This window comes from Falco rusticolus, chromosome 3 (assembly GCF_015220075.1).
Source record: "Falco rusticolus isolate bFalRus1 chromosome 3, bFalRus1.pri, whole genome shotgun sequence".
NCBI lineage: Eukaryota > Metazoa > Chordata > Aves > Falconiformes > Falconidae > Falco > Falco rusticolus.
The window spans coordinates 110,872,296-110,898,207 of record NC_051189.1 but is presented as its reverse complement, the minus strand read 5'-3'; the positions used below and the strand labels follow the sequence as shown (position 1 = coordinate 110,898,207).

Sequence of the window (25,912 nt, the reverse complement as noted above, 5' to 3'; positions counted from 1 at the left end):
ACATGCTCCCACCCCTTGGCTAAAGAAAATAATGCCGACTCCACTCAGTTTTCTTTAGCTGTGTAGTTATCATCTGGGAAAACCTTCCCCTTTAGACTACAGAGGTTAAAGGAATATTTGGAATACCAAAGTATTTTTTGCAGTGATCTCTTTTTGTTATCTCAATTCTCCTCTGCCTCTAAAAAAATTAATCAGAATTTGAATCCATCTGATCTCAGGATTGGAAAGCTCTTCTCTAAGCAGATCAAAGATGTTCATTAAAGTTCAATTCTTCATCATCGTCCTAGGGAGCGTGCCTTTCCTAGCACTTGCTGAAGAAGGTAAGAAGAAACTTTGGTTAACATTATTTCCAGTCATTTCCTGTAATTTAACAGTTTGTGTGCTTACTTATAGGCAATATAGTTGCTCTGTCCTGTTTATAAAACTTTTTGAATTCTTAAGCTACTACTGGGCATCTACTATGGCTGTAATCAGGAAAGAAACACATCAAAAGTTTTCAGACGTGCAGAGTTACGCTCTATTAGGCATTTTCTGTGGGTGTCTGTGTAAGGGAAGGAGGACAGTACAAGCAGTCAGGGAAGACATTACATCAACAGCCCTTGGAAATGTCTTCAGTTTCACTGTAATATATGCAACGGAGACTGCAAGCAATAATTTAGCTGTTACTGACATTTAGGTGGTGAAACTCTACGAAAGTAACTTACAAATCTTTCCATTCAAGAGTTCACTTCTGGTACTTGGAGGCATGACAACAGCTTAGAATGAGCCTTCTGCAGGGTTTTGCTAATACTAACTTAAGCCATACGAGCAAGGGAAACTAAACCAGGAAGAATTATTACCCAAGACAGATTTGTGTTATGTAGTGTTATATATCTACTAGGAAAAAATTGATTTGGCAAACTATTTCTATCGCATTTTAGAAGAAAAATACAATATAGACTTTTAGGTAAAACAGATGTTGAAGTCTTTTTCAGTTAAAGGAGATGAGTCTGATTTATTAACAGTAAATCAGAATTACCCTGAGCAGTACTTGATTCCAGGAACATAACATTCAAATTCAGTCTTTGTGCGTAGTATTTGACTCATTATGAATGAATTGGCCATTGGGCAATGTGCCTGATGTATGCGCAAACAGAAAGTATGCCTGTAGCAGAGAAATACAGCTACCACTGCTATAGAACGTGTTCCAAGCACTAGTGCCCTGAAAACAACTTGACACTCAACCCACTAGTCTTCCAAAGCAGAGATCTACTTGTCTGCCTTGGACTTGGGGACCCTAACCCAAACATATCACCTGATTTTGGCCTGGTGACAATTATCATTCTGCTGGAAATAATCGAGCTATATCGATATACAGGTACATGTGGATGTTGGATGAAACTTCTAATGGGAATTCCTGGTGTCCTGTATGTCAGAATATGAGGCTGGAAGTTTGGGGTTATGCTTCAGAATTTCACAGAAAATCTAAAACCAACAGGTATTAGGCCAATCACAAATACTGCTTTTCGGGCTCACCCAGCTACCTTATTCTTAAAAAGCATCAATATTGAAAGTACCAGAGTTTAAAGCCATAAGAAATGAGGCAAACCCACCACCATTTTACAGAATTCCCTTAAACAGTTTCCAGGATACTAAAGCACAGGAAAAAAGGGTTTTTTTATTTTTTAAGCATATTTCCTTGCAACCCAGAGGAGTACAGCATCGATCTGGTTAAAACCCTGCTAGCCAGAAAAATGATAAAATATTTCCTGCTTGCAAGATTCCACCTCTGTTTCAGTACCAGCATAGTTTGCATTGAACTCTACAGCTGGATCTAGAACATAGTTCACAATATTTAAGGCTTTTTGTGTCCGTTCAGATTTTACAAGTTTTTCTTCATGTGGAGCCAGTCATTTATGATAATGTCCAAAGGATACACCAGGAGAACAGACTCCAGATATAAAATAAGCAAGTCCCAAATATTTTGCATGCATATTGCTGCTGTTTAGCAATAACCACTGCAATTACAAGTTAGAACTAACTTAAAAGGTTAATGCCACCTTTGGCAATCTGTGCCTGCAGTGAAGATGGGAGAATTTTTTTGCCTTGTATAATACTAGGTAGGACTAGGAGTGCATATGTTCATATACCTGAACCTCTAGTCAATTTGGCCTGAGGGTTTTAGAGGAAAAAAGTTTCCCTATCAGATTCTGATACCTCTTAACCCTGACCAGGCCATAAATATAACAACAGAATACCTGCAGATTTATCTAGACACTCTGTTTAATGGATTGAGACTGAATCAAGAAAAGCAGATTTGTTTCGATCAGGAAGTGTATTTCCAAAAGGATTATTATTGGTTCCAAATTTCTCCTTGAATTGCCAAATAAACTGAATTCAGCTCTTGATCCTAGTTTTAAGCATAGCATTTTCCCCCTTGCAGGTAGTGATCCACAGTTTGAGTAGTTTCATTATTATCTGCTGTCTTTGAGTTACTGCAACTTTATGAAAAAGTCAGAGGCAAAGAAAACATTTCAGGACAACTGTGAACCAGAAACATGATTAAAAAATAGCAGTTACCACTGACCCAACAACAGGGCTACCAGCCAACCTATGAACATTTCTGTGAAAACCTATGAATCTTAGAGGAAGAAGTCAGAAGTGCTTATACATTCTTTGCTCATAGGGAACATGAAAATTGTATCTAACACCAGTAAGTTAAAAATGAATGAAGATACATGTTAAAGTTTTCTGCATTCGTGCTACTCTTGACAAAGGCAGCAATGTGGTTTCCAAAAGAAAGGATAAAGGCTCCTTTAACTGAGTCACATAAAGCAAGACATAACAAAGCTGTAACAGCATAAAATACTATATTGATGTAGAGGAGAAGTTAATTAACATATTAATTCACTTCACTTTATGTGTAAGCTTCCAAATAAAATGGCAGAAATTAGCAAAAATACAGAAAGAAAACCTAGTGACAGATCTTACTTCACTGTCTACTTAAAACATTCACACATGCTCTATTTGTGTTATCTACTCATGGTTTAAATCCTAACGAAAACAACCAAGTATTTTTGTCTTTCTTACCACCAAGAACAGCCCTGAGCACTCTATACAAGCTGATGAATATTTAGACTAAGGTATTTCCCTATTGAATGACTAGTAGATACATTTTTGTCCTTCTGTGGTCGGGTTCAGCATATAAAAATTCAGGCAAATCTTTCCACACAGGATCACACCAAATGAGTTGAAATGGAAGTTGGTGTAATTTTTTTCTGGGCACAGCATTAGTTGAACAATTAAAAGCACAAGCATTCAAATGAGTGCTTTACAGAGGCAATGCATTTCCTAATTTGAAAACTTTCCCATTGTGCAAGTATCATTGCAGAGAAGATTAATTTACTGGCTGTCACATAACATGAACAAAAATTAACATGATTGTTTAACAAGTTACCACATGCCACTTGAGCTGTATCAACTGTCCACATGCCTGATCTTACCTAGAGGCAAATACTAGATTATACCTCCTTATGCAAGTCTCAAAATTAAACAGGTTTATACTAGGTCATGTTACTTATGTTTTGGACTAAAAGCAAGCACATGGACAGGTTAACTTAGATGAAAAGTGTTTATACAGTAAGAAAGGAATTTGAAGTTTACAGTCAACCATGAAAGACTAAGTTTTCTATGTTTTTCAACGTTATAAAACCCAGAATTGACAAAATCACAAGAAAGATTTTTTTCGCAAGTATCTTGATTTACCCAAACTCTGTTGTCAGTTCAGTGACAAAACCAAACAACAGGCAGGCAACTCTAAAGTCTTCTGAAAAATCAAATTCTGTAGCTTCTGGTAGTAAACAAAATGAACAAACAGAATGAACAGTTGCATGTGACTGAAAAGGGAGGCAGTTTTCTACTAAATAAGTACAACAAAACTTTTCACCCTTCATTTGGCTGCATTATGAATGATGAGTACACTTGCACATGTGTCCCCATATATGCCTGTTGTAAACTACATTAGCATGATACAAATCTAGCTCTGCATGTCCAATACCCAAAACTTAATTATCACAAGAAGGAAAAAACATCTTACTGGGTCTCAGTAAGCAGGTCTGCAAATCAGTCAGTATTTTGCAGCGTCTTGGTAAAAGACCAGCAGAGAACAGATAAAATTTGCTTTCTCCTCTGCACTGGGAAAGCAGAGAAGCTTGCCCATCTGCATGTCAAGTTACTCCTTGAATCTGTGTAACTTTACAAGCAAAGGAAATAGGCATATTTAAAAGCTTGCAAGTCGACTTTTCAGTAACTCAACCTGCACAGTGAGAACTGGGAACAGAGAGGCCAGATTCTCAGCTCCTGTAATTCAACAGCTTCTACTAACCCAGGCGTTTACCCCAGATCTCGTATTTGTAAGTCATCTGCAAAAATAAGCAACTGAGAACCTAGAGAGCATTTTTTAGATAATAATAAAAAACCCCAACCAGTAAAGGAAGGATAGCCCACAGCATGCAGGCTGTTGGGCTCCGACAGAAGCATGCAGTGTTTCCTCCTTGTGTCATTTGAGGCAAGCCATACATACACACGTACCACAGAAATGACTACTGTTTGCCCAGCTCTAACATATGGTCTGTCTCAGTTGCACGTTTGTTTTGTTGGTTTGTTTGCTTTTTGTCTGGATGCGGTCTGGAATTACAGGACAGAACCCAAATGCTGCCAGGTCCTACTAGTCACCGCATCCCAGATCCATGTTGCAGACAGGCAGCCTCTATAACGGCCCCCTCGGATTTCTGTGCGCACATACCATACCCTCAGTTTGAATTAATGCTGCAGCAACGCTCACATAGCTGTGCAGCATACAACTTGCTACACAGCATTTCAGAAAAAGATAAGGATTGGGACTATAGGTATGCTGGGTTGTTCTGAAGAGAATCAAATGAGAAAAGTAAGAGACAGATTTACTATTGATTTCCAACTCTGTCTCAGAAGCTTGGCCAAAGACACTCAAAAGAAATAGGAACTGTGATGCTGAGCACATTCTCATGTTGCTTTATGACTTCCTCATGTTTTTTCCATTTTGTATTTGTTGATTGCAAACACAACAGCCAGCTTAAGTTGCATCAGAACAATTCTTTGTGAAGGCACAATTCAGCTGTGTACACCATTTCAGGCAAACATACTCTCTTAGGAGGGCTTGAGCAGAATATGAGAGATGCTGCTGAGTCTGTGAAGGGGATGCACTTAATGCCAAATGCATATTGATATGTTTTTATGACTACAGAACCCATCCACATACTAGCTAGTATGTTTGTTAGTATCAAAGTCAGACTAAACATATTTGAATGGATCTGGCTTGCTGTGTGGCAATATAAAGCAGGCAGCCAAAAATCATTGTGTGAACAAAATTAAAGCCTAACCAGTTTCCAGTTTAGTTTAGCATGCATATTTCAAAGAAATGAGTTAAGAAATGATCATGCAAAGAGTTCTGCTGGCAGATATAAGGGGTTAGTAACCTTTACCAACACAGCTGTGAATGGCCCTCAGTTTCAGGAAGGAAGTGATTTAGGGAAAAGGTTAGTTTTACTGTATTAGAGGTAATTTCTTAATTCCTTTTGTCTGCATTTATATATCTCACTATTTGAACATGGATTGTCTGCTGCACACACCATAAAATTTGCTGATCCACTACACAAAATTTTGTACTTTTCTCCTTGCCTTAGCTGCAACACTGCCTTTTCCTTGACCATGTGAATGGGATAAACACAGTATGGTAATGCTGCAGTTTTAGGTGCCACTTACAGAAAGATGCAAAAGAGACTTACAGCTTGATCACAACTCCAATCTTCTTGTCCCAGTCAAACCCCTACTGCTCAGAGAAAACAATGAAATTGCTAGTAAGACTGCAAACAGGGTCATGTTTCAAAGAACGTCTTCAGAATTTCTTAGTGATTAATTATTCTTTATTGTCGGCGCCGGGTGTACGGGGGATCCTTCCACCAATCGTACCCACCCAGAGGGGCAGATTATCTTATATTTATATAATGAAACAATGAATATTCCATTAACGCCTATACATATTCATCACCTGAACCCGCCTACCCTCGCTTCGTATGTTAATTAGCTTATCAGTCCTTCACGCTTGCGCAGATTCTTCCAAAAATTGTGGGCCGGGGTCTTTAGAATGTGGGCAGTGGTCTATGGGAGGAAGGCCGTAGGTCTTCCTCACGGTGTACTTTTCACCTTAGGTCTCAAAAGTGATGAGTTGGCAGACTTGTAGAAATCTTTCCCGGGGTTTTTACAATACTCCTTGTTAATTTGACTCAAGGCCATCCTGCTGTCCCGTTATCTCCTTGGTAGGGCAGCTTGCTTTGCAGATAGGGAGGACAGCTCCCCTTTCAGAGATTTGCAACTTTCTTGCCAGAACAGTCTATATGATCTTTCAGACATTTTAACCCCTTTGTTGCTATACAATTACAAGCTTATTTATGCATTAAAATGAATATTGATTTATGAGTACAAACTTGACCATATTATTTACAACTTATTCACATCATTCCCCCCTTTTTCTCGATACAAGCAAATTCTTTTGCATTATATATATTTTCTCATGTTTATGCACCAGAACATGCACCTAAACACTACGCATGCATATACACCAAACACTGTAAAAACTACTAACATAGTAAAAATCTGTTTTATCCATCGTAGGTCAGGCAGCCAGGAGGTTAACTTGTTCCATATTCCCTCAAAGCTCCAAGAGAGATCATCCTTTGTAATCTCATGTAATATTCTGGTTTGTTCCCAAATCTTTTCTAAATCCAAAGTTACTCTCTTGTCGTTGTTTATGTATGTGCAACAACTTGTATTTATTAGTGTGCACACTCCTCCTTCTTTGCTAAGTAGCATATCAAGTGCCAGTCTATTTTGTAAGGTCATTCTTGAAATGCTTTTAATTTCCTCTTGTTGTGCCTGTATGGCATCAGTAGTAAAGTTCATGGCAATTTCCATAGTAGCAGAGAGGTTTACTAAAGCTTTTTCTAATTCACTTACTCCCAACCATGGAAAAAAACCAACGAGCAAAACTATGAAAGGCAGTAGGTCTCTGTATAAGAGGATTTGTACTTTCTCGTCTAATCCTTTTAATATATGATCTAATTAGTCCTTGTGTCAGATTATGAACTATGAAGATGTGCGGAACAACAGGCCCTACAGCACATTCACCCTGCCAGCCCAAGGGTAAAACCTTTCGGGCTTTGTCTCCGCATATCCAGTACCATCCAGTCCCTGAGGGAGTGGGCCATCCCTTAGGAGTAGTATTGTTTTTCCTCCTGGTCTGGTTTTTATTCCAAAGATTTGCCCCTCCATATTTCCAATAGGATGTACAATTGGGGTACCTGCCTATGAAGACTGTTTTCCCGCATCTTTTATCGGTCGAATTGCCTCCTGTTTCAGGTTCGGTCTTATTCAAGGAGCACCTTTGGACACACGGGACACCTCTACTAGAGTTCAAAGGAGCATTGATATCCAGTGACCAAGACAATTCCTTAACTTCTAATTGGGTGTACTCTGAAATAGTCATTTTTGAAAAAGCCGCATGTATTTCGGAATCATTCGGAAATGCACTACCTATCAGGGGAAATCCCCGACCTGCATTTTCAGGCATTTGAGTACAAATCCAGCAAGAGGTTAGGTTGAAATTCTGAACAATATTCCTTAGTAATTGTAAATACATATTCTGGTCCCATGCATTGACATTCCCTATCCACAACCCGGATATCAAGGTAATTATTGTCCATCCTTTCGACACAACCGTAACTTTAGAGGTTCCATTTGCGTAGCTTCCCATCGTGAACCTGGAGCTTTTTTACTCTCGAGTAGTGGATCCAAGCGACTTGTTCCTTAATCTTGATAGCAGTATGAGTTGTCAACAGTACTTGATGCGGTCCACTCCATTTTTCCTCCAAAGGTTGCCCTGAAAAAGTCTTTATATATACATAGTCACCTGGTTTGAAAGAATGAACTGGTTGATCTAATCCTCTGGCCCTGATTCCTAGAACGTGCTTTTGTACCTTACTCAGTTGTTTCTGTAGTTCAGATACATAATTATATAAGTATTCTGATCCTAGCTGTGTTAAGTTTTCTCCGCTAAACAAAAATTGATAAGGCCTTCCATACAAAATCTCAAAGGGGCTTAAATTTTCTCTCACTCTTGGTTTAACTCTGATTCTTAATAATGCTAACGGGAGAGATTGTGGCCATGTCAGATTAGCTTCTTGTCCTATTTTAGCTATTTGTTGTTTAATTAAATGATTCATTTTTTCTACCTGTCCACTTGCCTGTGGCCTATAAGGAGTATGTAATTGCCAGTCTATCCTGAGAATTCTGCTTATTTGCCGTACTATTTGTGCACAGAAATGAGAACCCCTGTCAGAAGACATTGCGGCTGGGATCCCAAAACGTGGGATTATCTCGTTTGTCAGAACCTTAACCACCTCTCTTGCTTTATTCGTTCGACAGGGAAAGGCCTCGGGCCATCCTGAGAAGGTATCAGTTAATACTAATAAATACCGATACCCCCCTTTTCTAGGAAGTTCTGAGAAATCAATTTGCCATTGTTCTCCGGGATAGTTTCCTTTACCAATTATCCCAAACCTCACTTTATTTTGAGTATTGGGGTTATTGTGTAGACAAACGCTGCATTGTTGAGTTACCTGTTTTACGGTAGTATACAAATTTCGCCCTACCATTATCCGACTCAAACTCTGATATAGAGTATCAGCACCCCAGTGCGTCCTATTGTGTTCTGTAAAAACTATAGACCAAATTAAGTTGGAGGGTATTATTACACGGTTGTCTTTCAGATATACCCATCCATTTACCCCTTTTTTACCTTTCAGATCCTCAATTAATTTTAAATCTTCCTTCGTATAACTCGGCTTTTGACTTACATCTATAGTTTGGATTTTACTGTCTGGTATTAAGGACAACGCTTTTGTGTCAGCTGAGTCAGCCACTCGTTTGGCCTCTTGGTCTGCTAATCGGTTTCCTATTTCAAATTCAGCATTCCCTCTCTGGTGTCCCCGACAATGCATAATAGCCACTTTTTCTGGTTGCTTTACAGCTTCTAATAATTGTAAAATTTCTTCTGCATGCTTTATCTGTCTTCCTTGAGCAGTTAACAGTCCTCGTTCCTTCCAGATTGCTCCATGAGCATGCACCACACCGAATGCATATTTGGAATCTGTCCAAATATTTATCTTCTTTCCCGCCGCTAGCTCTAATGCTCGTGTCAGAGCAATTATCTCTGCTTTCTGGGCAGACGTCCCAGGGGGCAATGGTTTAGACTCAATTACCTGTTTGGTGGTGGTAACGGCATACCCTGCTTTACGTTGTCCTTGCTTCACGAAGCTGCTTCCATCAGTGTACCAAGATTCGTCGGCATCCTCTAAAGGTTCTTCTTTAAGATCTGGTCGGCTCGAATACACAGTTTCCATTGTCTCTATACAGTCATGGACCACCGGTTCATCCAGAGTTCCGCTGAGAAAAGAAGCTGGATTCACAACATTAGTGACAACAATCTCCACGTCATCTTGTTCCACTAATATTGCCTGGTACTTTAAGAATCTCTGCGGTGAAAGCCAGTGGTTTCCTTTCTGTTCCAAAACTGCTGAGACTGTATGGGAGACTAGCACTGTCATCTTCTGTCCCATCGTAAACTTTCGGGCCTCCTGTATGTTAATAACTACTGCAGCAACAGCCCGTAGACATCCAGGCCATCCTTTGCTTACTTCATCTAATTGTTTGGAGAAGTAAGCTACTGCCCGCTTATAGGGACCCAATTTCTGTGCTAGTACTCCTAAGGCTATCCCTTGTCTTTCATAGGAAAACAGGAAAAAAGGTTTCGAAAGATCCGGTAACCCCAAGGCTGGAGCTTTCATTAATTCCTGCTTTAACTGCCTAAAAGCCTTCTGTGCTTCTCCAGTCCAAACCAATTTGGATTGATCCTTCTTAACCATCTCATACAGAGGCTTCACTATCAGTCCATAATTATAGATCCAAAGACGACACCAACCTGTCATTCCCAGAAAAGTCCGCAGTTCCTTTACCGTTCGCGGTTCCGGTGTCCGACAAATGGTTTCTTTACGTTCTGTTCCCAGCTCTCGTTGTCCTCCCGAGACCTCGAATCCCAGATAAATCACTCGTTGCTGGACCAGTTGGGCTTTCTGTTGAGAAACTCGATATCCATTTAGTCCCAGAAAATTAAGCAGGCTTATCGTCCATTGGACACAGCCCTCTCTTGTCTCAGTAGCTATTAAGAGATCGTCTACGTATTGTAATAAGGTTTCTTCAGAGTCTGGGGTCGACCAGGACTCAAGCTCCTTAGCTAATTGATTCCCAAAGATAGTCGGGCTATTTTTAAATCCCTGGGGTAAAACTGTCCAGGTAAGCTGCGTTTTTCTCCCCGAATCAGGGTTTTCCCATTCAAAGGCAAATAACTTCTGACTTTCCTTGGCTAGGGCCAGACAGAAAAAGGCGTCCTTCAAATCCAGTACAGTAAACCAAACTTGACTGCTTTTTAGTTTAGTCAATAGAGTGTATGGATTGGCCACTACTGGATGTATATCCTCAGTGATTTTATTTATGGCCCTTAAATCCTGAACTAGCCTATAACTCTTTCCATCTGCCTTTTTGATTGGTAATATGGGCGTGTTATATTCTGATTCACACTCAATTAGTAGCCCATATTGTAAAAATCTGTCAATTATTTCTTTAATTCCCCTCCTATCCTCTATCCTTAGAGGATATTGTTTAACCTTCACAGGCTCTTTCCCCAATTTCAACCTTACAGTTATTGGAGTCACATTCTTGGCTTTTCCAGGAATTTCGGTAGCCCAGACTCCTGGGTACACTTGATCTGCAATTTCCGGAGGCACTTCACTTCTAAGATTAGTTTGTATCAATGCTAAGCTTAGTACATTTATTAACTGTTCTTCCCTTATTCTTAGCCTCATTTTTCCTTTCTCAAAAACTATTTCTGCTTCTAATTGTTCTAATAAATCCCGACCCAATAGTGATTTTGGTGACCCCGGTAAGTACAAGAACTTATGTATTCCCACCTGTTTCCCTAATTTATACTTTAGCGGTTTTAGGAAAAAGGCTTTTTGTTGTTGGCCCGTAGCCCCCACTACAGTCACAAAGTCTTTATCTTCTGGCATTAGCTTTTGATTTAACACCGAATAGGAAGCACCTGTGTCTATTAAAAATTCCATTTCTTGTCCCGAGTTCCCTAGCTCTATTTTAACCAGAGGATCTGCTAGGGTAGATTCTCCTGGTCGACTTCATTGATCCGATGAAACATTTGCTATCATGTTTCGAGCTCCCCCTCGCTTTGGACACTCCCCTTTCCAATGGCCTACCTCTTTACAATAGGCACACTGATCTGATCTTAGAGGTGGTTGCTGGGTCCTTATTCGTTTCCCATCTCCCCTATTTTTAACTCGAAAAGTTGGTCCCTGATTATTTAATGCAGCTACTGTTGCTGCTGCAATAGTCTGTCCCAGTTTCTGTCTTTCCTCCCCTTCCCGGTTTCTAAACACTCTCCATGCTTCCTCTACCAGTTTTTCTAAGTCTCTCATGTCTGCCCCTTGTAATTTTTGGAGTTTTTTCCTTATGTCTTCTGTTGATTGTCCCAGAAACAATGAAATCAATTGTAATTTACCCCCTTCTGAGGACGGATCTATCGTTGTAAATTTTTGCATAGCTGTTCTTAAACGTTCCAAAAATTCTGTGGGGGTTTCAGACGGTCCTTGTTTTATAGTGTACAACCTGGACCAATTTACAGATTTGGGAATAGCATTTTCCAGGGCAATTCTTATCCATTCCTGATACCTTTTTAGTAATCTATAATCGTTACCATCATTATAGTCCCAATCGGGGTCTGCTCTCGGGACATGTACTTCCACAGTTCCGGGCAGAACCCCTGAAGCTATTTGCACTTGCACATGCGTCCGGGCTGTTTTTATTACCAATTGCTTCTCTGTTTCCGGCAGAGCTGCTAACATTATTTCTATGTCTTTCCAATCCGGATCTAAATTTTTCATAATTAATTCGAACCTGTTAGCCACCTCCTCCGGGTCATCCCTATAACCTTTTACAGCTTCCTTCCACGAATCTAATTCACTAGTGGTAAAAGGAATTTTAATTCTAACCGGTCCATTAGTCCCCACAGCTTGTCGCAGAGGGGCTTGCATCACCGGTCCCGACTGGTTACTTATTCCTGCCTTACTCCTTGTACGTGCAGTAATCGGGGTAAACCCTTTTGAATTCTTACAGTCCTCGCCCCCCTCATCCACAGACTTCTCCGTCCGGATACTTTCCATATTCGATAGGGGTGGAACATAATCCTCCATCCTACTTTCTCCCTCCTCTGGCTCCCCTAACTTTAGACATCTCTGACCAATACTACATGCAGAGCAACACCTCTTCAACTTTCCTTTCCCATCTTTTCTCATGTCCCTTTCCATTGCTAATATTAAGGGATCCTGTGGAGCTAGATTAATTCCACACCCTTTTTGCCACTCTGGATGATTTCTCAGGGTAAAAAACATATCTGCATACATTACTTCATCCCATTTTCCTTCTCTTCGCAAAAATAGCATTAACTGCAACAAGGTATTATAATTTATAGTTCCGTTAAGTGGCCATTTCTCACCATCTTCCAGCTTATACAACGGCCACCACTGATTGCAGTACTTTATCAATGTTTTCTTATTCACACTTCCACCAGCAGACCCTCCAATAACCCTCCAGTGACTCAGAACACATCCTAACGGGCTTTTCTTTAAAATCCCACCACTCTGCTTTCCTCCCATTTTTCCAGCTTACACTCACAGAACACACTTATCACTTACAGAATTACTACTTACAAAATGCAACACGCAGGTATCTTTCTACAGCAACACCAAGAGCTCACTATTATTATCAAAATATAGCCGAAATCACAGTAACAATTATCAAAGTCAAATTCCACATTCCATAAATCCGGTAACCAAAATAAGCAACACTGCAGCAAATAAGCTTTATAAGCAAACTTGCCAGATTCCAGATGGCAATTAAATGTTGATAAAACCCAAACAAAACCAGAAGTATACTTAGGGTGCCAGCCACAGAAGTATACCTGAGTTTTCCAGACCAGATGTATACCCGAGAAACTAGTTCCCAAGCATACCCAGATGTATACCTGAGAAACTAGTTCCCAAGCATACCCAGATGTATACCTGAGAAACTAGTTCCCAAGCATACCCAGATGTATACCTGAGAAACTAGTTCCCAAGCATACCCAGCAGTTACCCTGCGGAAATCAATTTTCTCGTCTTACGGGTAACCCCAGATTACCGGTAATACCAGAATACAGCAATAAAGAATATTATCACTTACAGAAGATGGGATTCTTGTCTGCCTCCGCAGTGATCCGATGAGTTGGGGAGTCCCTCCGGGAAAATCCCCGGGGGTACCCAAGGGAGTCCACTTCCCAGCGGGTCCTACGGTCAGGCAGAGAGCCGTCCCATCTGGGGTGCCAGATTGTTTCAAAGAACGTCTTCAGAATTTCTTAGTGATTAATTATTCTTTATTGTCGGCGCCGGGTGTACGGGGGATCCTTCCACCAATCGTACCCACCCAGAGGGGCAGATTATCTTATATTTATATAATGAAACAATGAATATTCCATTAACGCCTATACATATTCATCACCTGAACCCGCCTACCCTCGCTTCGTATGTTAATTAGCTTATCAGTCCTTCACGCTTGCGCAGATTCTTCCAAAAATTGTGGGCCGGGGTCTTTAGAATGTGGGCAGTGGTCTATGGGAGGAAGGCCGTAGGTCTTCCTCACGGTGTACTTTTCACCTTAGGTCTCAAAAGTGATGAGTTGGCAGACTTGTAGAAATCTTTCCCGGGGTTTTTACAATACTCCTTGTTAATTTGACTCAAGGCCATCCTGCTGTCCCGTTATCTCCTTGGTAGGGCAGCTTGCTTTGCAGATAGGGAGGACAGCTCCCCTTTCAGAGATTTGCAACTTTCTTGCCAGAACAGTCTATATGATCTTTCAGACATTTTAACCCCTTTGTTGCTATACAATTACAAGCTTATTTATGCATTAAAATGAATATTGATTTATGAGTACAAACTTGACCATATTATTTACAACTTATTCACATCAGTCACAGGGCAGCAAATGGCAGTAAGAAAGTAGGCTTAGCCCACAACATTCATGGGATAGCAACTGAGGTCAGCGTGCTTACCAGACAAGAAATCAGAGATTAACACAGCAACACTATTCAAAGCATAAAACTTAGAAGATTCATCTCTAGTTCTGCAAGGAATATTTTAAAGGAATATCCTGTAATAGAGTTTCTGCAGTCTTAATGGCCACAGCTCTGTGGCCAGTTTTATCCTTGCATAAGAGAAAGCGTAGTAAATCACCACCTTTTCCTCTTGTGGCTTTGTTTCCTAACTCTGGTTGTGGGTCATATACCTCTAGCAAGCACTTGACGAGCAGTTATTTTTCTATCTACTCAGTTAAAATGCATTTTGTTTTACTTTTCTGTGGGTGTCCTATATATGGCAATGTAGACTATTATAACATTCAGAAGACATGTGACTTAAGAACATTCAGAAGCAGCCAAGCGATTCTTTGCCACTTGGCACTGTAGATTCAAACTCTGGTTTTGTTCCTTTGGCTAAGCCAGCCACAGCAATAGAAACCATCTGTAGTAGGGTGTGGTGACCAAAGGAAATGTTTCTGACAATTCAGCAAAACATTGTCATCATGAGCTACATGGAATACCTGCGCAAAATCAGTCATACTCTGGATAGGGCTGAGTTAAGTCCTTCCTTGTGCATCATGAGCATTTTTCATCTAGCAGATACTTTCCAAAGTTCATAGTCACTCACCTTCCTTCATTACATAAAGCAAAGCTGTTGATCTTTGTATAAGGAAACTGCAGCATGCACTTCAGGATTTAGACAGGCAGTACATACTTTCTCCCCAACAACAAAAAGTCTAGACACTTAAACATGCCAGGACACTTCTGTATTATGTCATGATACATTACTCAAGCTTCCAGAAAGAATTAACAGAAAAAGAGAAAATGCCAAGGCTAAAGAAACGAAGTTCTCAGGATACTGCAGATGTCATGAATTTTGCAGAAGCCACAGGTACAAATGAGAATTTTGGTTCTTATTAAAAAAACTTCCTTGCCTTTCTAAAGTCTAAAAATGTTAACTGTCCAAAGGCTCAAAATCCAGAATAAACTATATCATATTCTTCAGAACCTCAGATTTTCAAAGTAAAAAAAAAAAAAAGTTCTACCCTGGATTTGGCAGTATTTAACCATTTCGCTAATTGAGGATGAGGCCAAATAACAGACAAAATTGTATTTGAAAGCTACAGAGCTGCTGCTGAAATATTATGCATTCAGAAGGCTGATACCTTATCAAGTCACACATTTTTGTTAAACTTCCACCACCATGAGTAAAAGTTTCCACTGAGCTTACAACTGAACTTACTCCAATAATGAGATACTGACTTGAAGACTTACTTTGCTCATAATCAATTTAAGGTCTGTGAGTGAATAATGCTTCCTCAGAAAGATAATTCCTGTATCAGGACATAAATGCTGAGTAAAACACGGCCAAAACAGGACGCCTGACACAGGTACATCGACAGTCCAACACCACCACTTGGCCTGCACCAATTCAGGAAGCAGATACTGAAAAACATTAGTCCACTCCAGACAGTTAGCTCAGTGATCTCTCAAACAGAAGAGTGGTATCTCCCAAGTGACCTGTCCCACTAAATTCTTTCCCTTGCTTTTCTCGAGAAGCATTCCATAAAGCACTTATCTAGCAGAGCTGGATAGACTAAAATATAAGATGCAGATAAAACTAAACTTGCATTTTAAGATCAAAGCCTTTGTTTGACAGTTAACCTGCTAGTTAATTTTTGTTAGCTGTTATAACTGAAGCTGCTCCCCCCTCTCCCCCACCCCAAATAGGAGCAGAGGGACAATGAGCAATAAAGATTATTTGAGTTCTTCCTAGAGGGAATCCTTTAAGGTTAGCCATTTTTACCTACTGGTCTTTTATCGCAGAGATGGAAACTCATTCTATTTTGAGGGCTTCCTATTTCAAGTACTAAACTAAAATACCGGCTTACAACTGCCTTTGCCCACTAGCGTCTGTGTTTATCCAGACTGCTGGGAAAGAAATAAGATCTTACAACATTTTTCATCTTCAGAAGTATCTTTGTTGGTTTTGGAGATACCTGAAAGAAATGCTAACGAACAACAGTTTTACAACTCACTCTCCAACAAAACCACTGTGCTTTGAAAGCAACCCTAAGAGGTTTTTCTAGTAAACTGTCACTCCATGCATAACAATAAGTAGTGAGCTCATCTTCCCCTAAGTGGGTCATGGGATGCTTAACCATGGGATGTTTTCAAAGCAGTATTAAACTTTTAAAGACATAAAATTTTCTCCTGGTGTGAGAAGCTGCACCCTGATAGCAGCTGGGGACTTTGAAGTGAAACGCACCCAGCTGGAACTTTGGCAGAAAAGAGATGTAATGATTAATTCACATCTGCAGCAATGTATAGCTGCAAACAGAAGAGGCGATAGGGCTGGTTGGAGACAATCATAGCACTGTGAGGCAATGTTTTTATTTACAGCCTCCTCTAAGATAATATTAAGAACATATGCAGAAGCACTACTTAACCCGATGGCTCTTGCTACATTTGGCCCACATAAGATGAAACCAACAAATGACTACAGCACATACACCCTTACACCCCATTTACATTCTCTTCTATGTCAGTGGTATATATGCCTTGTACTGGGTACAGGGAAAGAAGTTACAAGTCCAATTAGTTTCTCTCAATTGCATTTAAATATTTTTTACTTTATTATGACTTCCTCTGACAAAGAGTATTAAATATGCCATCCTACAAATGCAGTACACCAATAACACATCCCCTCCCAGTCTCTAAGAGTCTGCTTAACTACCACCTAGACCACCTCCACCATCTGTCCAGAAAAATCAAACCTGGAAACGTACTCCAGGGACTATTCTCCAGCAAATACAGCACCTCGGCTTGAACACAGTATTATGTAGATTGGATAGGGCTGGGACAAGAACTTGACAGTAGCAGAAATCAGCTTGACCTGTGAGCTTTAGGAAGTTAACAGGGGAGCCATATTATTCTAGCTTCCCTTTATAGTTAAGGAAAGCCAGCACTACTAACGATGACCCAAATCTCAGGTGAGCTGAATTACCTTCTAGAAGTATTTATCTTTCCCTACAGACTATAAAAGAAGATAAGGGCAAGCAGGCACCTTATTTAGGCACCTTTAATAAGAACCTAAAATTAGTAAAGATTAATCTGGGCCACCTCCTTTTGTCAATCACCGTACAGAGGGCAAATGCACTGAAATAGATTTTCTACATGGCACTTATTGCCAAGAATCTGCAATAACTTTTATCACGCACAGAATAATTCTTTTGTGTTTCTGCGACATTCACTAATTCTCTACACCTTTGTTCTGTGACACAGTTTCCTTTCCCGACTTCACTATCAGGTCATTCTTCAGGCTGAAAGCTACTGCCACACCAAGAGTATAAGCAGCTTCTCTGAATAAGCTGCTTGTTGTTAACATACAAAACTTCACCTTCTACTTGGTGTTTTTCCTCTGGTAATTGGTTTTCTCCATCTTTGCTTATTTTGCAACCAGTGAATAAAAGCTGTTTTTTCAGTTCCAACTGGGATTACAAGGTAAACTGTTCCATACACAATTCATGTTGTTGAGCTCTATTGCTGTTTCTTTCTTTATACCTGACATTCACATAGCATAATCCCAGTACTGTACTTTAAAGACATTACTTTAAAATACTTTTTGCTTATAAAGTAGTGCTGTATCTTAACATGCCCTGATCTTTAGAATGTGACTAAATCAACACACCTAAAAGTCAAGCCCCCTTTATTCCATCTCAACAGAAAATTTTCAATGCTGCTTACTTGGGGTATTTCAAATGTGACCAAAACATTATTTACACCATCTAATTTGGAGATATGATTCACCCTGGCCTGCTCTGGTCTTTGCAAGGATTATAAGGTGATTTTTGGGAAACTGGCTGGCTTAATTAGCCACTATATTAGGTCTCATGTTGGCATAACATGAATATACTTTCTTCATCTGTTAGTGCCTAAAGTACTACTTGCACACCCTTTTGGCTCTTAAATAGAAAGTGTATCTGTATTCAGGCTTATAAAAGGTATAAAAATATAAAATTCTATTTACTTGAGTAAACATGGAATTAGAAATCTAAATTTAGATCAGTGTTTAGTCTCTTGGCAATGGGACAAAGCTCTCAGTCTTACATGGTTAGAGATGGATGAAAAATTTGTAATTTGGTTCAAAAATGAGTTTTGGGAGCAAGAAAAAATATTTGCAAATTTCCAGTAGAACTCAGATGAGAGTTTCAGGCAGAAACAGATATTTTTTTTCTCCAGTGTCAAATCATTCATCCTCTTTATGAAAAGTTTCCTTTAAAGTGCCAGTGCATTTTTTTCTTTTACTCATTTCAAAATTAAATATTGTCTTTTTCATTTGAAATAACATCTTTATTTTAAAAGGGACAGTTATAAAGTGAACAAAAAAATGGGACTCAATTAAAGAAAAATAATTTCCAAGTAATATACGCACAGCTGATCCAAAGTGATCCTATTCTTTTTCAAATTTTTACTGATACCAAGGAAAGTGTCCGTTCCTTCTAACTTCAGTCAAAGTACAAAAATTGTTTACTTGCCTCTATCATATACAACACAAGTAGGATGCATTTAGGATCATAGCTTTTCATGTGAGTCTTACCACATGGAACTAGTCTAACAATTCAGAAATAGTCTAACTTCAAATGCAGAGGAGATGAGAATGTTTTTACGTCACTAAAAAGCAGGTGAAATTAGTAGAAGCAGTGTTAACATTTAATAAAACAAACAGGTCATGAATATTTCTCTTACATAAAATATTCAAATGGTACAGTAAATCCCTGTCTTTAAATAACTCATGTGAATAGCTGTCCTCCTCCATGAAGACATCACTATGCAGCACTACCAATATACCACTTCCAATTTACCAAATTACAGAGGTATCAAGCTGTCTTGCAAAGGAGAAAAAGATTAGTTATTCTTTGTTCATAATTAGCCTATTAGCAGCTGACAATTGTTACCTAGCATGCATCACAGGCAAATTATGTGCAAGCAGCCAGGGTTTTCTCCAACAGCCCTAAAAGGTCTCTGCCTTTTGAAGAGCATGAATGTGGCTCTCAGTCATACAACCATCAGCTACCATTGCAGTATTTCCTAGCAATAACGCAGTGTTATTCTGAAAAAGTTTAAGCTGGATTTGAAAATGTTTGGACAAACTGTTGCTCTGATTGCTGAAATAGAAGTTAGATGCAAACTCCAAATCCAGGAAAGATTTTTTCAGAAGTTTTAGGGTTTTTTTTGCCTGAAGTTTTTGCTCAGGACAATGTTTATTAGTAGCTCTTTGCTTTGAATGTAAATGCTGGTATCTGGAATTAGCAGAACTCTTACACCCCAGGCAACAGCATAACAAGCAGCCTTACCTAGCTTTGTAATCATACAGATCAGGTACCATACCACATTAACATCATACTGTATATGGACATAGTTTGATGAATCAGCAAGAAGCTTAATTGAATGATACTTACATTTTCAATATTTTCTTGATACTGCCAGTTATCTTCACATATCTGTATCTTTCATGTTCTACCTTGTCCCATCTCATCTTTCCTATTGGTGAAGTCTGGCTGTCTTTGTAAAGAGTGAGCATTGTGCAGGCCAAAATTTAAATGTCCATTATACCAAAGACCACAGATGACATGCATAGGTCTAGAATAAAAAGGGAGACCTTACAGTGTTACCTAAAAAAATCCAAAATGTGGCAAGTAGGGTTTGCCACTTCAGAAATATTTGAGTAGGTTTGTGCAGGAATATTTTCTAAACTATAGCTACACCTGTAAATAATAACAATAGTTCTAAAAATAAAGGTTGCAGCTGGGACTGAACTGGAAGATGGGAGAAAGCTCTTACATTTCAGAAAACGAAAGATGCTTGAAGTAATTTATCCAAATACATAAGTTAATGCTTAACTTGAAATCTGGAAGTCGCATCCACTGGGGCAGGAGGGAGGAATCTTTTCTTCAAAGAAAAGAAATAAATCTTTTCTTGGCCACAGTTTTTATTAACCAATATGTTTCAAGGTTATATCAGGGTTAAATGTGTACTTAAGTTTTGTCCTACAGCTTTGTACAAGAGTACAGCAGATTCAAAGTTAATCCAGATAATTTTGTAAACCTAAGTGCATGGGGCAGGGAGATGGAACTCTACATAGATCTCATGTTTAACAAAATTTACATGTCAAAGTAGCCAGAACATGTGACTACCAAGTAAGATCCTAACAAATTTTCTAAAATTTTATTCAGCAAGCTCAGTTCTAGAAGGAGAAGAAAGTGCAACAATTGATTTCAGAGAGAGAAATGACACAGAATATGAAGAATTACCAACCCTGGTGAGTATCATACTGAATAGAGATTCCTTTAGGTTACCCTGATTTCATATTCCTAGTATTGTCTCATGGCTTAGATTTTGAATAATCATTATAAATTATGAAGAATAACCTTGAGTTCTAACACCACTGCTTTTTTGCTTTGCAAGCAATCATGTTGAAGGTGACAATTTAAAGGTTTTTTGGTAGCTGTTTTGCGCTGCAAAAAGCATTCATAACCTGCTTATTCACTGCCATTTACCTTCTAATTCAGTAACTCTCCATTAGCTTCAGTGAAACCAAACTGCCAAACTAGTGTAAAAAAAGAGAAACAGAAAAAAAGGCAGGTCTGCAATATTCTGCAGTCCTTTCCTACACCATTTGTAGTCCTCAACTGAAAGGTTCTCTGATCTGGAAAGCCTCTAGCTGGGAAGACAAATTGGCTTTTTTTTTTGTCACTGTACAAAAGTCAAAGATGACAGGTGATAGCTAAAAAAAAGCATCCGTGAGGCACCTGATAGGAGAAGAAATTTAAATGCTTATTCCATACATGTAGACTGGATGTACTGAGGTTTTCTTTTCCCTCTTTTTCCCCCCCACCAATTCTTATAGTTGCCCACAAGACTACACAATGTAACAAATCTCTTGCAGTTTGGACAACTGATGACCACAGAAAGTGCATTTGCCACAGCTGAAGAGAGTGTTAATTCTACTGGTTATGAAGTTAACACAGAAGATGTTGATGGTAAAAACAAGTATCTTTCATTGTTCTTTTTTTATAGCTGAGTTTTACCGCCATCTACTTAATATCTGGAAAATTCAAGTACCAAGTTTAAGGTGCTCTCAAAGGTAGCACTGCTGATTTTTGAAAGGAAAAAGTTAAGATATCTAAAACTACTTCTATACCATTTTATTCACCAATGCACTGCCAGTTCTACTCTGAAGCCTTCACTTTGATTTTCATACTAATCATCTGAAAAGAAACAGCTCTCCAGCTTGTGGTTTTTTGGGTGGTTTTTTTTTTTCTCCTTTTTTTTTTTTGACCAACTCAAATGCAGAAAACGTTAACTGTTAGAGCCGGACTGTTCTCTCAATTTTGGCTGAGTTGTCTGTCTTAGCTTCCCTGCAGAGACACAAATTACTGTCATGCATGTACAAAGAAAATTGCACCCATTTCTATACAGTAGTCAACAAGCAACAGATGGGTGCAGGAAGCTGGTAAAGTGCATTCTGACCCGTTTACCTTATGCCTGCTCAGCTGTCTTCCAGGCAGCTTGCTGAGTACCTACACCTTTGTGTCTGATTGTGTACAGGAGAATGTGTGGGCAAAACAAATGGGCATATGCTCTATATGGCTTTTGGATCAGGACTGTTCTTAGTGGTTTGTTCTTGTGTTTACCAGTAAAAAAACCAAAACCACAGGGATTATACTTTCTGCTCCAATATTCCCCTCCTGCAACAGTATCAATGACTGGTCATAAGTTTAATGAATCTCACTTTAAAATGGCCAGATGAGCAGTTATGAGAAGAGAGGTCTTTTTGTTTCCAGACCAACTTTTTGATAACTAAATGCAAATTTAGCAGTGTCTAAACAAATGAAGCATGGTTTCTCCAATTTATGTGAACAGTAATAGCTGCTGCCAACAGATGCTCACAGTGCACTTTACCTCAGATGTAAACTAAAAAACCAGGTCATAAGTTTGAGAAGTCTGTGACGCTTACAAGTATGTCACATTCACCTATCAGAATACATTTGTGATAGCTTAGTTCACATGAATGGCAGTCTGTCAATCAAATCTCAAGTCAGTTTGGTTTTAGCATATAGGCTTTGGTTTGAAACAGTCAAATCTATCTGGTGGCAGTTGTATTTCTACGAAGTTCTACAGTGTGTATATAATTTACTACTTTCCCTCTAAGTAGCCTGAGCCAATTACTTCTAGACATGAGCAAACACCTTCTTTACCTAGCCTTCTTTTTGAAGCTTCTGTGTTCAATGGCAATTTTATGTCCCTCAATAAATTAGACTCATTTCTTTAGAAATTGTACATGCTTCTATCTCCTTTTCCAGCCTGCTTGTCTCTGCTGAGAGCATAGACCTCTTCTCTTACCATTAAACAACAGAAGCAGTGTTTAGTAGATCTGAATTGCAGATAGAATTTGAAGAACTTTTCTAAAGGACATAAGTACTAAAGAAATGGGATGACATATTTCTAATGAATTAAAAGTAGCATTTGTGTTTCATCTGCTTCTGATGGGGACTCCACTAAAAATTCAATTCCAGAATTAGATAAATGTACTAAACAGATTTTGTACAATCTTCCATACACAAAAAAAGCTACTTAAACTTTTAAACTGCTAAAACCCCTTTCTAAATAGACAATAGTTCAGCAAATACACTGAGAGCAAGGCAAAATTTTACCAGCCTGAACCTCAATTAAAATCTGACTTCTGTTTTAGTTATAATCATTTTACACCAGGTATATCCTTACTGAACTTAATGAGATCACACTTAAGTTTCGCTGGTACATATTAGATCACAATCAGTCCATTAGATTTTAATTTCTTTCTATTACTTCAGAGAGCTTTTTGCCCTCATTCCCTCAAGCTTTTCATCTGCTCACTTCCTGTCAACAGAACTACCCGTTACACAGCCCTCAAACCATTGTGATTTAGCTGATGAAAGTTTCCCTTGGATATAGCATTATAAATTGGGATGCAAAACTCTGTAGAAAGCAGAGTAAAAGTAATTATTTTCTTTCTGGCTTTACAGGTGAACCGAGTGGGGAACCAGAGAAAACTGAAAAAGGTATTAAATAGAATTGTTTATAAAGACAAGGGAGAACTTAACTGCCAAGCGATACCCTTCTAAAAGCCACTAGCTATGCCCACGCTATTCTTAAATAAAAGTTTTGGGAAGAGCCACAAGTGAAACTCCCTGACCTGCCTCCTGCAGTGCACCCCATTACTGTCTCCACAGCTACTACATCTGTACAGAGCCCTCCAGCCCAAAGGCACATTTGCAGGTCTGCAGGCTACAGCTAAGCCTGCTGAACTTCCCAAACCTGCCTCCGAGTTCATGAGAGAGAAAGAAATTTTCCCCAAGGAGTGGGATGCAGCAGAACAGTGTCAGTTCTATCAGTAGCCTCTCATCAGTGGTCTCCATGAGAAACATGCTAACATTCCTTATTCCCTCTTTCAGGTGGCCTGGAAACGATTGCACTGGTTGGAATAATTATTGGAATCATAGTTGCAGTTGGAATCCTTGCAGGAATAATCATCGCTGTTGTAAGGAAGATGTCAGGCAGGTACTCGTAAGTAAATTGCTAATCATGCTTTTCAAACAAGCATCATCCTCTGAGCAAGGTCGCAGGAATTGCTTCAGAAATTTCTAATGCTTCCATTTTGACAAAACAACCTATTTTCATGTTACACAGTGCCCGATTCTGTAAGAGCTGCCAATGTGATGCGAGTGATCTAAACCCCCTCATTTGCTTAAAAATGTCTGCCAGATAACAGTATGCATGCTGTCAGAACACTCATCAGGTGCACAAGTTTTGGATTACTCTGCTGCACAGAGGTAAAATTCACTACAATTATTACAGGGCAAACTTCTGGAAGTGCTGGATAACATGTAAACACTGACAAGTGATTTTTATTTTATTGCTCTGGACTTTTGTGGAAGCTATTTTGGTACCAACGAGATTCATTTGTGCCATACAAATCTAAAGTGCTTTACAAAGTAGCAAGAAAACCACACTACACTTAAATACTGTTCACCCAGCATTATGAGAAAGCAAAATATGAACTGGGAAGTGAAGTACAGCAGTGACAGGAAAGACAAGCAGGGAGGAAAAGAGATCATGTAACTATGAACAACAACATGTTTGTGGTTTTTGTTTTACAGGCCCTGAAAACAGCTGAAACAAGCAACCATGCCATTCTACACCAGAAAAATACAAGTGCTTCTTATTTCATAAGAACTAAAGACTATTCCTGTTTTGGTGTGAGAAGATGATCCATGGAAAACATGGTCAAAGAATTCCAGATCTATGGGGATCACACACAACTAAGGACTTCTTCCCCCACTACAGAGTATAAACATTTCATAGGATTTTTACTAACCAGGAGTTTACTGGAAGAAAGGAAAAGCTAATGCAGTAAGAAAAAACCCAGCACCAATGAGATTTACAACTGAAATGTGATTTGCAGGTAATATATGCTAGCTTGATTTTTAAATGATATAAAAAATTATTTCACATTACATTTTATGCATTTCTTTAAAAACATACCTGGAATCTTATAAGTGTTTTTGACTGATTAAGTGCTTGTGGCATGTTTATCTACCAAATGACGTATCAAAAAGGAGGAATTAGCTTCAGAGAGAACCAGTTATTTACAAATTTAGAAAATACTAGATATTGGAAGCTAAAAACCTTTCCACTATTGATACAGATTTTTCTGCTTTTGAGACTTATTGGCAAAATATGGTAGGCCCAGCTGGAACTGACCTACCAACTGAAAGCTTGCTAATCTGACTGTTGCACCAGGAATTTCCTGTCTTCTGTTGTTACAGAGACATACAGGGATTGAAATACACATCCTGAATGAAAGGGTGCTTGGAAAATACCCAATTTTGATGGGTCACTTTAACCAGTTACTAAGCATGCTTTAGAGCTGACATGTAGAAGCTTTTGAATTAATAGAAGCCTTTCAATTAGCGTATGCATTTTTTTTCATCTGCCTCATTTTCTAACTGTACAGTTGGCTTGTTTGATAACGTGTGCAACACTAGATCAGAATATGTTAACCAAGTATAATGCATCTTTGGAGTCTACAGCTTTTCTGTGGCGTATTTAATGCCACAGTACCCAAATGCAGAATTCAGACCAAAGGTTTTTTATGTCAAGTGGCTGCAATGCATCATGTTTTCTAAACTTTAAGGCACTTAAATGTTTGGTGTAAAAATTGTGATAATCCATATGGTCAATAATTGCTAAAGATGTCAATTTATCTATATTTGCTTTTCTGTTTCATGTGCCATGAACTATCACATCAATCCAAGCTTTGGAAATAAAAGTTGTAATGTAAATTGTCTTATTTTACAATAATTGTTCTTTATTTTCTTAAAAAAGTTAATGTTTTAAACTTCCCTTAGTCTTCCTAAATTATTTTGCTACTTGTCTTGTCAGTGCAGTGTCAACCAACTCATTTGACACTGATAAATGAAACTATCATAAAAACTAAACATGGGAGAAAAAATAATTCACAGGTTTTTTTAGTGTCATTCTTAAGCTCATATAATGGGACAC

At 38.9% G+C, this 25,912-nt stretch overlaps 1 protein-coding gene across 6 annotated transcripts; it reads left to right on the top strand.

Moving 5' to 3' along the window:
* PDPN (podoplanin) lies at positions 1-25,912 on the top strand. 6 transcript variants are annotated; one of them, XM_037378910.1, is made up of 6 exons: positions 1-320; positions 20,542-20,627; positions 21,255-21,348; positions 23,374-23,409; positions 23,803-23,914; positions 24,508-25,909. In XM_037378910.1, exons 1-6 carry the CDS (start codon positions 251-253, stop codon positions 24,512-24,514), a joined length of 405 nt encoding a protein of 134 aa, XP_037234807.1. In that variant the 5' UTR covers positions 1-250; the 3' UTR covers positions 24,515-25,909. The 6 variants fall into 6 exon arrangements, with proteins under 6 accessions (XP_037234807.1, XP_037234805.1, XP_037234803.1 ...); XM_037378908.1 differs by having other exon boundaries at positions 21,216-21,348; positions 23,803-23,908; XM_037378906.1 differs by having other exon boundaries at positions 21,216-21,348.